The sequence below is a fragment of the Kwoniella dendrophila genome, chromosome 1 (genome assembly GCF_036810415.1).
Source record: "Kwoniella dendrophila CBS 6074 chromosome 1, complete sequence".
Lineage (NCBI taxonomy): Eukaryota > Fungi > Basidiomycota > Tremellomycetes > Tremellales > Cryptococcaceae > Kwoniella > Kwoniella dendrophila.
In genome coordinates, this window is record NC_089476.1 from 1,162,566 (window position 1) to 1,178,453 (window position 15,888).

At 40.2% G+C, this 15,888-nt stretch overlaps 5 protein-coding genes across 5 annotated transcripts; 3 read left to right on the forward strand and 2 right to left on the reverse strand.

Annotated features, from left to right (window-relative positions):
• Positions 1 to 1,470: 1,470 nt before the first annotated feature.
• Positions 1,471 to 5,379, forward strand: L201_000422 (uncharacterized protein; the record flags this gene model as incomplete). The annotated part of the gene is made up of 7 exons (XM_066216224.1): positions 1,471 to 1,885; positions 1,948 to 2,151; positions 2,214 to 2,296; positions 2,358 to 2,457; positions 2,510 to 2,839; positions 2,896 to 4,434; positions 4,487 to 5,379. 7 exons carry the CDS (start codon positions 1,471 to 1,473, stop codon positions 5,377 to 5,379), a joined length of 3,564 nt encoding a protein of 1,187 aa, XP_066072321.1.
• A 696-nt stretch (positions 5,380 to 6,075) lies between these two features.
• L201_000423 (uncharacterized protein) lies at positions 6,076 to 9,285 on the forward strand (the record flags this gene model as incomplete). The annotated part of the gene is made up of 19 exons (XM_066216225.1): positions 6,076 to 6,146; positions 6,261 to 6,283; positions 6,356 to 6,509; positions 6,581 to 6,641; positions 6,761 to 7,108; positions 7,167 to 7,526; positions 7,592 to 7,648; positions 7,732 to 7,874; positions 7,940 to 8,001; positions 8,071 to 8,148; positions 8,204 to 8,218; positions 8,268 to 8,293; positions 8,344 to 8,391; positions 8,449 to 8,464; positions 8,524 to 8,559; positions 8,622 to 8,631; positions 8,681 to 8,728; positions 8,793 to 9,036; positions 9,118 to 9,285. 19 exons carry the CDS (start codon positions 6,076 to 6,078, stop codon positions 9,283 to 9,285), a joined length of 1,968 nt encoding a protein of 655 aa, XP_066072322.1.
• Positions 9,286 to 9,762: 477 nt separating this feature from the next.
• On the reverse strand, positions 9,763 to 10,902 carry L201_000424 (uncharacterized protein; the record flags this gene model as incomplete). Its single annotated transcript, XM_066216226.1, has 3 exons — positions 9,763 to 10,378; positions 10,453 to 10,550; positions 10,660 to 10,902. The coding sequence occupies 3 exons, from the start codon at positions 10,900 to 10,902 to the stop codon at positions 9,763 to 9,765; spliced, it is 957 nt and encodes a 318-aa protein (XP_066072323.1).
• A 559-nt stretch (positions 10,903 to 11,461) lies between these two features.
• On the reverse strand, positions 11,462 to 12,909 carry L201_000425 (polyubiquitin; the record flags this gene model as incomplete). Its single annotated transcript, XM_066216227.1, has 6 exons — positions 11,462 to 11,675; positions 11,730 to 11,879; positions 11,941 to 12,316; positions 12,376 to 12,603; positions 12,668 to 12,833; positions 12,898 to 12,909. The coding sequence occupies 6 exons, from the start codon at positions 12,907 to 12,909 to the stop codon at positions 11,462 to 11,464; spliced, it is 1,146 nt and encodes a 381-aa protein (XP_066072324.1).
• Positions 12,910 to 14,266: 1,357 nt separating this feature from the next.
• L201_000426 (uncharacterized protein) lies at positions 14,267 to 15,636 on the forward strand (the record flags this gene model as incomplete). Its single annotated transcript, XM_066216228.1, has 3 exons — positions 14,267 to 14,385; positions 14,557 to 14,675; positions 14,774 to 15,636. The coding sequence occupies 3 exons, from the start codon at positions 14,267 to 14,269 to the stop codon at positions 15,634 to 15,636; spliced, it is 1,101 nt and encodes a 366-aa protein (XP_066072325.1).
• Positions 15,637 to 15,888: the final 252 nt, after the last annotated feature.

Here is a 15,888-nt window from a genome sequence, read left to right on the forward strand (position 1 = left end):
ACTCAGCTACGCAAAAACATCTCAGACCCCTCATCTTGAAGAAGCGCAGCTCGAAAGATCATACAACCTACGTGCAATTTGTACTCCGTGAGTGATAATCTTCAATACTGTTTCGCTGGGTCGCTGCTTGTCAGATATCCTGTCAATCCAACTTGAAACGTCCATCGCTTTTGGCATCCATAGCTAATATCTGTGTACTTTGCTTCATCCCTACCTGCATTTCTGTCTGGCTATCAACACCGCCTCTTCAATTGCCCGTTTCAATTGGACCTTGGCGCTCTGACGAATCGTTCAACTTCCCCACCACCACAACCTGGTTACCCGACCTTTCCGCTTGATGGTAACTAATTAATTAACATCAATCAAACTCCCCATCAATCACTACGACCATCGCTCGATCGCTGAAACCCAATCATCATGGCCGAAAAAACACGCTTAGTCCGACGGACAACAACAACATAAAATTGATGTAAACGCTTTGACCTTTGTTTCGATTTCATACGCTAATCCAACAGAGTGACGTCTGCGCCCGTCAAACAGCAAAAATTGATCAACATTGAAAGCACAAACAAGTGCTAAAAATCTAATACCTTTTAAGGAGAATAATTAGCCTTTTTTTGGTGCCTTCCTTTAGATCAGAAATCATAGCTCACCATCAAATATCAGCCATCAGCCTTTCAGCGTTATCATCAAGATCATCTGGAAAGGATTTTAAATCATCATTTTGATCTACCAAAGCGTCTAATATATTGGACAATAAAGGAAACAGGGAAAAGATCACGCTTGACTCTACTTTCCATCAAAGCAGAATTTTATCCATCATCACTCTTAATCCACAAGTCACATTACAACGCTTTGACAACGGATTATCAAAAAAAAATCTTTTTCATCTTATTTCTCTCTTTCGTATTCGCTAATTGGCTCTCACGTTATCCACCTCATTAAGGATAAGATAGGTTGGACAAATAAAGTATAGATATAGGACATAGGAAATTTATCAAACATGTGAGTAGATCCTGTCCTTTGTGTGTCGCAAGCTTTTCACATTCAAAATCATGTCAGCATGCCTTCCCAATTTCCTTCCTCCTTTATCGATTTCGCATTCATACATCACCGCCTGAAGGTTTCGCGATTCCGTCATAAGCTTTCTTCCTTTCCCTTATATGGTATTGTTGTACCGGAGAAGAACCAAATTGCATAGCAATAGGACCTTCGCGAAGATGCCGAGGAATTATCGAAACAAGGGATGTTATGTCTTGAGAAGCTGGAAGCCTATCATGTTGTATACTTTCGAGTCGGATCGCGCTTTTACGAAACCACCTTTATTAGGCTCTCACTTATTACAGATAATCACCTACCTATTGTTTCTTCCGATTATTCATTTTACATTTACAACCAATTCAGTAACATTTGCTAACCATATCACTCGCTATGCGTTCACTTGTCAATCGCCCAATAGCTCGATCGAATATGCCTGACGCAAGGATGTCACATCCTTCCCATCACCATCACCATTCACATTCCTCTCACGCTTATCCCTCTCACGGTCCGCCATCAGGATATCCACCATCTTCCTCTCACTCTCCTTATCCGCAAACTGGCTCGCACCATCATCACCACCCTTCCAGACATGTATCGAATGGACCTCCCCCACCTCCGGTACCGGTAGTTGTTGGTGGACCTCCTCATCCCCCTCCTATGACTATGGGCGGTCCCCCAGAACCTATCGGACCACCTCCCGTCTCCGCTATTGTCAACGGACATGCCCATGCTTCCGGACCTCCCGGTGCTCCTATCAGTTCTGCTGCTCGAGCTGCTAAGGAGAAAATGGATAATTTATTAGCTCAACTGGCCAATGCAAATGAGAATACTTGGATGCTGATCGGTTAGTAATCGAGCTATCATTTGTCGCGTATGATTCCTGACTAATGTTGATTGTAAAAATAGGTGCTGTCGCAGAAGGAATGAACAACCCAGATCGAGCTTTGACAGCTTTTGAGAATGCTTTGCGACATAATCCTTCATCAGTCTTAGGTCTGAATGCTGTTGCTTCAATTGCTAGAAGTAGAGATAATTTCGATAAAGCTATTGAATACTTCCAACGAATACTGAATATTAACCAGGAAAATGGAGAAGTCTGGGGATCGATGGGTAAGTCATCAAGGAACCCGTCAAGTGTATCGGATGAAAGCTTATAAATGTCTGTCTTATAGGTCATTGCTTACTAATGAAAGATGATCTACCAAAAGCATATACTGCTTATCAGCAGGCATTATACCATCTTCCCAATCCTAAAGTGAGTAACATGCTTGCCGTTTAAGTAAAGCAGTTCAATACTTACAGTCTTGGCATCTCAGGAACCTAAATTATGGTACGGCATAGGTATTTTATATGACCGATATGGATCTTTCGAACATGCTGAAGAAGCATTCTCGAGTGTACTCAAGATGGATCCTAGTGAGTCTTTGTTTTGGATAGGGCTACAATAACTTGGCTAACAATCCTGTAGATTTCGAAAAAGCAAACGAAATATATTTTAGATTAGGTATTATATATAAGCATCAACGTAAATTCCAAGCATCTTTAGAGTGCTTCCGATACATTCTCAACAATCCTCCTCGACCGCTCACCTCCTGGGATATCTGGTTCCAGCTCGGTCACGTCTATGAGCAAGACCGCGATTACGAAGCTGCTAGAGATGCCTATATGCGAGTTTTGAGTCATCAACCTGATCACGCTAAAGTATTACAACAACTTGGTTGGCTTCATCACCAACCGGGTGCGCCATTCGCTGACCAAGATAAGGCTGTCGCTTTCCTCACCAAAAGTCTCGAAACTGGTAGGTCACACAAACTTGCATCCGGCGGATCATGCTGACATTCTACGTTCTCTCAGATGGCACCGATGCTCAAAGTTGGTATCTCCTTGGTCGAGCATTTATGGCTGGTCAAAGGTACAACAAAGCATATGAAGCTTATCAGCAAGCTGTTTACCGAGATGGTCGAAATCCTACTTTCTGGTGTTCTATCGGTGTACTGTACTACCAAATCAACCAGTACCGAGACGCTCTTGATGCTTATTCTAGAGCTATTCGACTCAACCCTTACATCAGCGAAGTTTGGTACAACTTAGGTAGTCTCTACGAATCCTGCAACAATCAAATCACTGATGCTATCGATGCATACTCGCGAGCTGCTGAGCTTGATCCAACGAATTCTACTATCAAGCAAAGATTAAGTATACTTCAAACCCATGGCAACGCTCCTCTTCCTCCTGCTCCCGGCCCTGTTGATGTTCATCCTTCTCAATATTCCGCTACACCTGCTGGTCAACATCCCCCGGGTACTTCTCCTGGTCAATCGCCTCACGGTCATCCTGGTCAACTACCACCACCAGCTGACGGGCCTGCTGCCGGCAGAGATTTACCGCCACCTCCTCCTGGTAGTGAATTTGGTCGACCTCAATCGCCCGGTCCATTCCGTGGCGGACCAGTACCACCTCCTCTTGCACTCGTTGACGAAAGTCGAGGCTCTATGTCAAGACATGCTCCATTGGCGCCTATCGAAACAGAACGACCAGATGGCCCCAGAGGACGAGGTGGAGAGACTTCTCGTGATGGTCCTCAATACAACGGTGGAGGGCGATTTGATCCGGCTGGACGACAAATGGAAGCTCCACCATCTCCTCGTCGACGGGATCCTTTCGGAAATGGTCCACCAAACCATTCAGCCTATCCACCAAACTACTCACGTGATAGAGAGCGGGAAGAATGGGAAAGAGCTAGAGAAAGATCACGTCTTCCTCCTAACGGTCCAATGGACGTCCGAGGACCTTCACCAAGAATGCAAGATCGAGTACCTCACTCAAACATTGATCCTAGACGACAACCTTCCCCAAGGATCCCTCCTGAGTTCCGGGGTAACGACTACCCCCGAGGAGGAGAACCATCATTCCCATCTGGATATCCTTACGAACATAGAGGTTCATATCCATCTGGGCCTGATCCTCGATACGATCCACAACGAGAAGCAGAAGAAGCTCGACGACGTGACGAAGGAAGAAGATTTGAAGAAAGAGAAGCTAACGGTTCTATGCGACATGGTTCTGTCACCCGAGACTTACGCGCAGCAGAAGACATCAGAGTACCAAGTCCAGCACCATCTACAGGTAGTAAAGCCGGATCTAAACGAAGAAACGCTGATGAGAAGATTGGTAACGCTAAAAGAGCAAAAGATGAGAAACCACCCAGTAAAAGAGCTAGTGGGGATAGTGCTAAAAAGGATAAAACCAAAGGTGGACTCAGAGCTAATTTGGATGAAGATGTTCGCGGTGTTTCTCCTAAACCTACAAATGCTAGTAGTCCTGCTGCATCAATGAGAAGTACACCTCATCAAACGCCTCAAAAACCTGTACCATCCAGAACAGTCGATGAAGGTGAGTCTGAAATTACCTCTGATCGTTTCCATGCTGACCTAACAAATCGTAGATTACGATGAAGGGGCAGCCGATGCTTTGATGACATTACACGGTGATCGACCTCCGACAAGTAAAGACAGCAATGTGCGAAATGGATCGCCGATGTCTCAGACAGGATCAATCGCACCATCGGTAGCTGGATCTAAGCGAATCGATCCACCTTCACCTTCTTCACCTGTTAACATCTCCAAGAAACCCAAAGGTGAAAAATCGACTTCCCCTCCCCCTCCACCTGCAGCTAGACGAACAGTAATCGAAGTACTGAACACACCCTCTATCGGCTCACCTCTACCTAGATCTACCCCAGCCGAAGAAAAATCCGAGATAGATTCAAAGAAAGCTGATGAAAAGATTGAAGAAGCTAAGAAGGAACCGGGAAAGGAAGAGGTCAACAAGCTAAAAGAAATCGATTTCACACCTAGTAGTAGAAAATCTCCGACAATTGAACCACCAGCCCCGCAGCCTGCACCGGCTGTTGATGGTGAGACTCAACAAAATGAGGAGAAGGAGAAAGAAGTTGATAAAGATAAAGAGAAGGAGCAGGAAAAGGAGATTGTTACCGAAAAAGAAACGGTAAATCAAAAAGATGGTTCAAGACCAGCTACACCACCTTTACCTTCAATTGGCTCACCATCCAAATCTCAAGAAAGCAAGCAAGACAAAGCCAAATCCGTTGATGGAGACGTTGAAATGGGTGAACCTGAACCTGAGCGTAGAACGCAAGCTGAGGTTGCAGCCGAAGCTGAGCCAAAATCATTAGCGGAGCCCAAGGAAGAGGAAGAACTCGAGATATCGAAGGAAACAAAAATGGACATTGATAATAAGAAAGATGAAGAAGAAGGTGAATTGAAAAAAGATCAAGAAGAATCAAATAAATCTAAAGAAGTAGAAGTATCATTGTAGTAATAGTTTATCACAGGGATATTAGGGTCAGAGAGATGGAAAAGACCAAAAGTTTGATATAGAATTACTGAAAGAATGAATCATTGTTTTTACCTATTACCATTATAGAACCCTTTACATCATGAGTTTTTCTCCATTCTGTATATCGTTTTACCATCTTGATGGAAACCACTTTTTTGGCTTGTCATGAGCGAGTTACGGAAGTTTTGATTGACCAATCATACAAAGCTTTCTTATCATCCAAGTTTTCCTGCAAACCCCATAATCTGCTGCTATCTGATGAATAGACTACAACTGGACAGCTTCTTAATAATCCACTTACCGTGTATGTGCCAAGACTGAGTCAAGTTGGCTGATAGCGCTGTTGCAACTTACATCTCTGTCTAAAATGCATTATTATGGTGCCATGAATGTTTCTTTTCTCATAAAGGCTGTTTCCACCGGAAATATGGGAAATATGGGATAACCGGTCGGGTGCATGCCGATGCAGCGGACAAACAAATATGACCACATGCTCATCCTCATGTTCAACGTTGAGGCTCATGTCGATGATATACTTGTCTCTCTCATTATGCATGACGATCTCGATATCTGATGCTTCAGATTATAAGGCTGCTATCTACTCAGGGACACTGCTATATTCAATCAAGAACAGCTACAATTGCTTCGATTCTGAGGAAACGGAACTTCAACACAATGTCTTCGAGCTCAATAACGAAATTGACGAAATTGAGAGAGCTGATGAAAGACCGGAATATAGATGCTTAGTACGCTCGAATCTTCTACATCTCCTGGTGATCCTAGCTCCCTTGCTCGTACACTCCCATACTCCCATATATCTGATAGTAATGAAGGGATGGCTGATTTCATGCCTTATTTAGTGTTGTACCATCTGAAGACGCTCGTGAGTATGGTTAATTAGAAGACCGTTGAAGTGTATTCGAATCCCGGGCTGAATACCTCGTCGGAATTGGAGATGCTTCTGAGTATCTAGCACCTTGTGATGCAAGAAGAGCCTTCATAACCTCTTTTACCGGCTCAGCTGGATGTGCAGTAATAACGAAAGATGAGGCCAAATGTTGGACTGACGGCAGATATTGGTTACAAGCGGAAAAGCAGCTAGGAGAAGGGTAAGTCAGAGTACCAAGCTTATGCTATATGGTGATTGAATGAAGCTGATTAACCTTCTTTTGCGTTATAGCTGGAATCTGATGAAGTCGGGTTTACCTGAAATACCAACCTGGGGAGCTTGGCTTAAATCTGTAAGTGGAATATATGGTTAGAACCTAATGATTATCCGTCTAAATTTTCCCCTCAGCAAATGAAAGATCTTTCTTATATGCTTCTGAAATACGATAATCTGACAAGATAATGCTTGTAGGATTTACCACCATCATCAAGAATAGGTATTGATCCCACCACTATTCCCCAATCAGAATCAACTACCTTGTCCACTTCTTTATCAGCTTCACCAACAAATTCTTCGCTGGTCCCTGTCAGTGAAAATCTGATTGATATCATATGGTCAGAAAACAAAGAAAAACCAGCTCGACCATCAAATGAGATTTTTCAATTAGCAGATCAATATACAGGTGAAACTGTTGAATCCAAAATTAGTAGAATAAGGGATAAATTGAGAAAGATTGGTAGTCCAGGTATAATAGTTGGTAGTTTAGATGAAATTGCTTGGTTATTCAACTTAAGAGGCTCAGATATACCTTATAATCCAGTGAGCATTTTCTGTCATTCCAAATATCACTAGTTCTGTGAGCTGATGGAAAATCTAGGTATTTTTCGCTTATGCCATCTTAACAAGAGACGATTGTACATTATTCGCTTCACCTAATTCACTCAACGACGCTGTTAGACAATATTTACATAAAAATGGAGTAGCTTTACTGAACTATGATCAAATATGGAATTCGTTGGGTAGTTGGCAGAAAAGATTAACTATTGAGAGATCTCAACCTAAATCGGAAATAGAAAATAATAATACAGATATAGAAATGAACGATGAGCAACCTGCTAAAAGAGCTAAGACTGAAAAAGAAGGATCAGAAAATTTGAACGAGGAAAAAATAGTCAAAACTGATAAAGTTTTGATTGGGAATAAAACTAGTTGGGCAATCGCCAAGGCTGTAGGGGAGGTGAGTCAACAATGAATCGCTCGGCTTAAGAAGGTTTTTTGAAATGCTCACCAAAATTGTAATAGGATAATGTGGAAGTTAGAAGATCAATCATAGAGGAATTTAAAGCTAAAAAAAATGCTGTGAGTTGATCTCTATTAAAGTCGAGCTACTAAGGAAATTCTGGAATGTATAAAAAACGTCAATACTGATTGTTTGGGGGCAGACTGAAATTGAGGGATTCCGTCAATCGCATATAAGGGATGGAGTAGCTTTGGCAAGATACTTCGCATGGCTGGAGGAAGTATTGCACAAAGGCGAACAGTGGTCAGAATATGACGCAGCTACAGTGTTAGAAAATTACAGAAAGTCAGTAGAGAGATTGAGCTCATTAGATAGTAAATGCCTGCTGATGCCATTTCATGGTGAAACAGAGAAAACAAGTGGTTCATGGGATTATCCTTTGACACCATATCTTCTACAGGTGCTAATGCAGGTAAATTTATAGCGTATCTTTGTGTCTTTTGTGAATTTGATCATTGACCTGGTTTGACTGTCTTCACAGCAATCATCCACTATTCCGCACCGAAAGAGGGATCAGCTATAATAGACAAAGATAAGATGTATCTATGTGATTCAGGAGGTAAGTTTCGTGCTGCCATCTTCTGAAGTATCAATTGGCTAACAACGTGGAACAGCACAATATCTTGATGGTACGCTGTCTCCTTGAGGCAAAACCTACTCTAGCTGACCTTTGATCAGGGACAACGGACGTCACGAGGACACTTGTAAGCTTAAGACACCACGTTGATCAGTCATGCAACTAACAGTAATGCAGCATTTCGGAACACCTACAGAAGAAGAGAAAAGGGCGTTTACCAGAGTAGTAGGTCCTAACAAAGGCACACAGCATGGCAAACGCTAACTTGAACCCTCAATCCAGCTTCAAGGTCATATAGGTTAGTGCAGTGTGAACGAGAAACTAATGAAAGAGACAGCAGCTGATAGATGTAAATAGCATTAGATACAGCGGTTTTCCCACAAGGAACAACTGGTAAGCTTGCATGTTTGTTAGGTTTGTTGAATTAGCTGATTCTATTGCCTTTCCGGATGTAGGATATATATTGTATGTTTGTAAACCACACTTTTCTGTACTGCGCTGACACATGTTATAGAGATATATTGGCTAGAAAAGCATTGTGGTCCGATGGATTAGATTATCGGTGAGTATCATGAATCCTCATATTTTCAGAGAGGTCCGAAGTATTCAACGATAATCCTCGACAGTCACTCAACATCACATGGTCTGGGTTCTTTCTTAAACGTTCATGAAGGCCCACAGGGTGTAGGACAAAGACCTGCGTACAACGAAGTTGCTTTGGTAGAGGGGATGGTAATTTCGAATGAACCTGGGTATTACGCAGATGGGAAATTCGGTATAAGGATTGAAGGAGTAGACATTATCGTTAGAGCTGAAACGAGAAACAATTTTGGTGGAAAAGGTTGGCTAGGGATGGAAAGGATAACTATGGTGCGTTTGTTTTAGCTCAGAGCCAACCGACTCCTTCGGACAATGAGTTAATAATAATCATATTATCCAATTTATATTTAGTGTCCAATCCAAACTTCTTTAATCGAAGTAGGGTTACTCTTACCCAACGAGAAAGAATGGTTGAATGATTATCATACGGAAGTTTTGGATAAGATCGGACCATTGTTGAAGGAGGTAGGAGATGAAAGAGCAATTAAGTGGTTGAATAGAGAATGTAAATCGATCTAATAGATGAAACCAGTACTATACAAAGAGGCGTTATGCGATAATTGAAAGTGTATCAGTTAGACCATACATCTGAATACAATACTACGTGCAGTGAGAAGCACCTTTTGATCAAGAAAAGCATACACGCAGGTTTTTATCCATCTTTGACTCTGTTTGTCCAGATTCTCATGTATGCATGATGGGGCAAATCGTCATGCCATTACGGCGTCCTCAGATCACTAAGATAATGAGCATGACAGCCTGTATGATACCTAAGAATACTGATCCCGTTACTGCTTCCATTCGTGTGGTTGTAATTTCTATCTTTTGCCGTTCAATCTGCAGTACAAGCTGATGTAGTCCTGGTTACTGTCATCTTATTTCGGTGAACCGAGACCTCTTTAGCGATTAAAGTTACATTGGATCTTGTACTAAGGTTCGATGCTGGCCAGTGATATTCCTGAATGTTCAATACCAAATCTGATTTAAGTGCTTCCACTATTTTAACTTGTCTAATATATCTGTATTTATATCTTTACTATCGGCCCTCTTCCTCTTCTTATCCTTCTTTTGGGCACTTTGCTTATCATTTAAACCCAATTTGTCCTTTGTCAGATCTGCATCTACACTTTCAAGTAAAGTCCAGTGATATCGAGTAGACGAATTAGCAGTCAAACCACCACCTAAACTAATAACCACAAAAATTAACGAAACTGTAACTAAAAATTTCCAAATTCCACCACCGCTATTAGCTAAAGCTTCTTCATCTTCTTGTTGTTTTTTTCTTTTTGCAGTAGCTGATGAAGATGTATTATTTGTCGTACGAGAATTTGGATTATAATTAAAATTATATTCATATTCATATTGAAAATTTGGTGGTGTTTTTCTACCAAATGGATTATAATTTTCTGTTCTAGGATGATTAGAATTAGTTGAAGTTGAAGAATTATTATTCCATGCTCTATGTGGACCTTGTGCTGCTCTATGTAAATATGGATCTCTAGGTGAAAATGATGAATGTCCATGTGATCCATATCCATATCCATGTCCTTGGCCGTGTCTTGTATGATGTGTTGATTGTGAGGCTGGTGATAAAGATAAATCATATTGACGTCTAGAAAAAGTATAATATCAGTTTTCACAGATCATACGAATACACGATAATCAGGAGGAAATACCAGAACTTACCGTTTAGTGTCATCTCCTAGAACTGCATAAGCATCATTAATTTCATGAAATTTGGCTGTATCTCCACCTTTTGCATCTGGATGATATTGTTTGGATAACTGCATTAGTAATGAATATCAAATTAGTCAATGTAATCTTCCAATATACGTCAATTTCCATGAGAAGTACTATTACTCGTTACAATTAATCTAGTCAATAATGACTTACCTCATAAAATTTAGCTTTTATTTGCTGCTTAGTTGAATTTTTGGATAATTTCAATGCATCATAGTGACTTAAATTACCATGAGTTCTAGCCAATCTCTTTGTCGTACTTGAGAACGCTCTCGTCGTTGGAAATGATTGCAATGATCGTAATGTAGATGGTCCAGCATGTTGTCCGATCAAGGTATTAAAGGCTAAAAGAGAAGGATAATTTGACGAAGAACCAAATGAATATCTTGAAAACATCGCTTAACGTGATTGCACCGAGAATCGTCTAACAAATGATAGAATTCCTTTTTGACTCTATTTGTTATCTGATATAAGTAGTAAGTTATAGCTAAAATCAATGAAAAGCCAGATAAAACAGACACTCAAAATCATTTCCCTTTGGATATTGTCTTTACTGATCGGCCGACACCTCGCAGTGCAAGATGTATGACGCGTTACAGTGGAGATTTTCTTATCGGAATCTGCCGATCACGCTGTCAATAATAAAGCAATAATTAATACATGGGCATTCGGACAAACAGAACCTAGACTCATTCCCTACGTGCATGCGGCCTGAGGTTGTGAGATTACAACAGAAGCTTCGCTGACAGAATAAAGTGAATGATATCACTCTAGTAATTGAGAGAATGCCAACGATAAAAGCACAGTAACTGTATAACGGAACATTCTTTTTATTCATTTGGTCTACAAAAGCTTATATTGATATCACGAATTTAGGATTTCTCCTTTACAAACAAATAGAACAACAGGGGTAAGAGGTAATTACAACATTGTGGGGCTGAGATATGATGAATATCTATTGTCCACCACGGAGACGAAGAACCAAATGTAAAGTTGATTCTTTTTGAATGTTATAATCACTCAAAGTTCTACCATCTTCAAGTTGTTTTCCTGCAAAGATTAATCTTTGTTGATCAGGTGGGATACCTTCTTTATCTTGAATTTTAGATTTGACATTATCGATTGTATCTGATGATTCCACTTCAAGAGTAATGGTTTTACCGGTGAGACTATAGAACACACTATCAGCTTGTAACCTTATCACGGGAAACTGACTGACTTACGTTTTTACAAAGATTTGCATACCACCTCTCAATCTGAGTACCAAATGAAGGGTAGATTCTTTTTGAATGTTGTAATCTGACAAGGTTCGTCCATCTTCGAGCTGTTTACCGGCAAAGATAAGTCGTTGTTGATCAGGTGGAATACCCTCTCTGCAAAATCGAGGTCAGTATATTGATAAATGCAAAAACCTCAAGAGACCCAATAACGTACTTGTCTTGGATTTTTGATTTAACGTTATCGATAGTGTCAGATGATTCTACTTCAAGAGTGATGGTTTTACCGGTCAAAGTCTTGACGAAAATTTGCATACCACCTCTTAATCGTAATACCAAATGGAGAGTGGATTCTTTTTGGATATTGTAGTCGGAAAGAGTTCGGCCATCTTCAAGTTGCTTACCAGCGAAAATGAGACGTTGTTGGTCAGGTGGAATACCTTCTTTGTCTTGGATTTTACTTTTTACATTGTCGATAGTATCGGACGATTCGACTTCCAATGTAATTGTTTTACCAGTGAGGGTCTTGACGAAAATTTGCATACCACCTCTGAGTCTCAATACCAAGTGTAAGGTAGATTCTTTCTGAATATCTGTAGTCGCGTGTTAGCTAAATTCGTTGATTGGTACATGGTCACTAAAGCTGACTTACTGTAATCAGAGAGAGTTCTGCCATCCTCAAGTTGTTTACCAGCGAAAATCAATCGTTGTTGATCGGGAGGGATACCTTCCTTGTCTTGAATCTTGGATTTAACGTTGTCGATGGTATCTGAGGATTCCACTTCAAGAGTGATGGTCTTTCCAGTGAGAGTTTTAACGAAGATTTGCATACCACCTCTAAGTCTCAAGACCAAATGGAGGGTTGATTCCTTTTGGATGTCTAAAGAAGGTGGAAACAAGATTAGCGCCAAATCGTGAAGCAGGTGACTGTAAACCGGACTCACTGTAATCTGAGAGGGTTCTACCGTCTTCTAATTGTTTACCAGCAAAGATCAATCTTTGTTGATCAGGAGGAATACCTTCTTTGTCTTGAATCTTGGATTTGACATTGTCGATGGTATCGGATGACTCGACCTCAAGGGTAATTGTCTTTCCAGTAAGGGTTTTGACCTATAAAAGGGACGTGTCAGCTTGTGAACACGCATAAAAGCAAGTATTGAACAGCATAACTTACGAAAATTTGCATATTGACGAGGGTTTATATGGTTTGAGTTAGATAGGTCTGTTTAGTCGATGTAATGATAAAGAAATTGAGAACCAAGAGGAAAGTAGATAAGAAAAAGAAGAATTATAATGTCAGCAATCGCTTCTATATATTTGTCTATTCCGCGTTTACGGTAAAGAGTACGATCGTCAAGAGGTTACAAAACGGCCTGGAATGTGGTAGAACAGACAATCGACAGAGATAAAGGAGAGCAGGAGCGCGATGTGTCTAGCATGAAGTAATACAAGTTGAATAAAGGTGGGTGGCAATAACCAACGTGTCCTTCCTTATCTTGATCTTCTGCCCTTCTAATGCCAAGCATCTTGCGGGCTCAAAGCATCAAGCCTCCAATGGTGGAAGGTAAGACAGTAGGATTGGACTCAGCTAGTACTCACAAGTTGTTTGTGTTGATGTATAATCACTGTGATTGATACTGATCAGATTATAGAGATAAGGAAGGAAGAATGAAATGAGATTGTTATGGTGTGATCGTCTCTTTATATATACCCCGGATTTGTATGACGCTTATAGTAAGGGAGTAAGTTGACAGTTAGAGGGGGAATAGACGATTTAAGAACCATACCTTATTAGAGTACCCTGAGATCAGAATGATCCACCACCTCATACACTTTATCTGACTCAGCCATTTACATTTACCTATGGTGTACAGGAACGTGGTAACTACTCAAGGTGGCAATTATCCTTTTTCTTTGCGGCGTAGTCCGAATGTGGCAAATTGTACTAATACTAGACTGCATTCTATTTTGACGCGTAGCCTCGGTCTCTCGTTATGACACGCACTACACTACTCTCACGCACGGTTCACCGGCTAACTGTAAGTAGAGAGCTTAACTGGAAAATGATTGAATCGCAATACTGGTAGTCCTCATTGTCTTTGTCTTTGTCGTTGGAGTTGATCTATCTTGTCTCTTGGCCACCTATCTTTCTTTACCTTTTCAATCATACATCATATCGCATAGCATACAATCATATACCTTTCATTTATTATCATCATTCACAATTTGTTTCCTGTTATAACAGTCAAAATAGCATACAATTAGCATATACATACGGCCGTTTGAAACGCCATCACCTTACATTACAAATTGTAGCAAAACCACCTTCTTTCACGTCATCAAGCATCACTAACAAATACTGTGGCTTTCATCACATACTTCCTTTGACCTACTGTATCCAGTCAAGTCATTCCACCTGAAAATCAGAAGCATCTTTAAGAACATATACCGAATCACAAGCTGCGCTACAAACTTCCAGTTCTGGTGAAAAATAAAATATCTTTTACAAATAAAACTTTGAAACCCATAAACTCATAACAAAAATGTCCATCTCACTTCCTAACGGTACTTTACTTGCCGCTCCTTCTTCTTCCTCTTCATCTACAGTCCAACTTTCAGCAGCTGTAACCAGAATATTACATCTAGCTAATTTCTCAGCTGAGTGAGTGGTTTCTTTTCGTTCAAATATCATTCAGTCTTAAAATCAAGATTTCCCCTAAAATTAATCTACGTCTTATATCTTCTCATTGCTTTCCCTCTCTCTCCATAAACACATACTTGCCAAATAAGTAGGAAACAAGAACTTACAATATTCATATCATCTCTTTAATAGCCTTAAAACTCGTGATCTCCAAAATATGTTCAAGGATTGGGAAACTGAAAAAGGTGGATTTCGAATTAAATGGTTAGACGATGTAAATGCTTTAGTAGTCTTTGCGGATGCGTCGATTGGTAAGTTGACTACAGCTACTACCACAAGAGCTCCTCACACTAATCAATCATCACATCGTTACTAACCCATATTTATCTGTTTTTTCGTTCGCTAATAGCCAAACGAGCCTACCTTTCTTTACTACTTAACCCACCACCACAATTTTCAGGATTGATTAAACCATATGACCGACCTGATGCGGCACAAATAATCCAATCTTTAGCAGCAAGATCATTAGGACATAGATCAACTGGATCAACAATGAATGGATCATCAATTTCAACATTTCCATTTCCAGTTAATAATGATCCTGCTCAACCTCAAGTTCATTCTAGAGCTATGTCAGTCACAAATCCTTTAAATAAATCAGGTTCAATTTCAATCAACCCAGGTCAATCTATTTCAAATACTCTCAATGGCCTTAATGGGAACGCTTCAGCATCATTATCATTATCGAATGGATTTGCGAATGCAAATAATGGACATATTAGAGGATCAACTGCACCTCAAAGAATTGGCGGTGGCTCAACAACAAATGGAGGATTTCATCAAAGATCAGGATCAGCTTCATCATCATGGAATCAAAGGACAAGTGGATCATTTGGTGGTCTGTCAGGAAATCAAAATAATCCATTTATAAGTGGCGGTGGAGTTTTAAATTTTGGTCTTGGTGGTGGTACAAAATTACCTACACATAATGAAACTTCTTTATCTGCTTCAAGATCAACTTCAGAATCTGATGGTGAACCAAATATAGTAATTTTAGATCCTTCTGCGACTCAAGGTTTAAAAACTAAATCTTCATCTCATTCAAATTCATTCTCAACAACAAATAATGTTAATGGTAATGGTAATGGTTCAATTGGAAGACGTAATAGTCATAATAATCATCAAAATGGCGCAAGAAGAGAAAGTGTTAGTGCAGAAAAAGCAATGAGAGAAGTTGAAAAAGCTTTAGCGGCTGTTGAAACTCAGGGTTGAATTAGCGAATAAAGCATAAAATTCTAAATACAAATCCACCAACGATAGCTGCTGTCTCAACACAATCTCGACTTCTATCAAGCTAAGTTGTAAGAACATTCAAGCTTGATTTTATGTATATATACATATATATATATAAAAAGCAAATGAAGATCAGGAAGGAAAACAAAGAAGAGGAGAAGAAGAGAAATGGACAATTAACTCATGTAGAATGCAAACACACAAAATCAGTATTCGTCATTTTGCACTTGT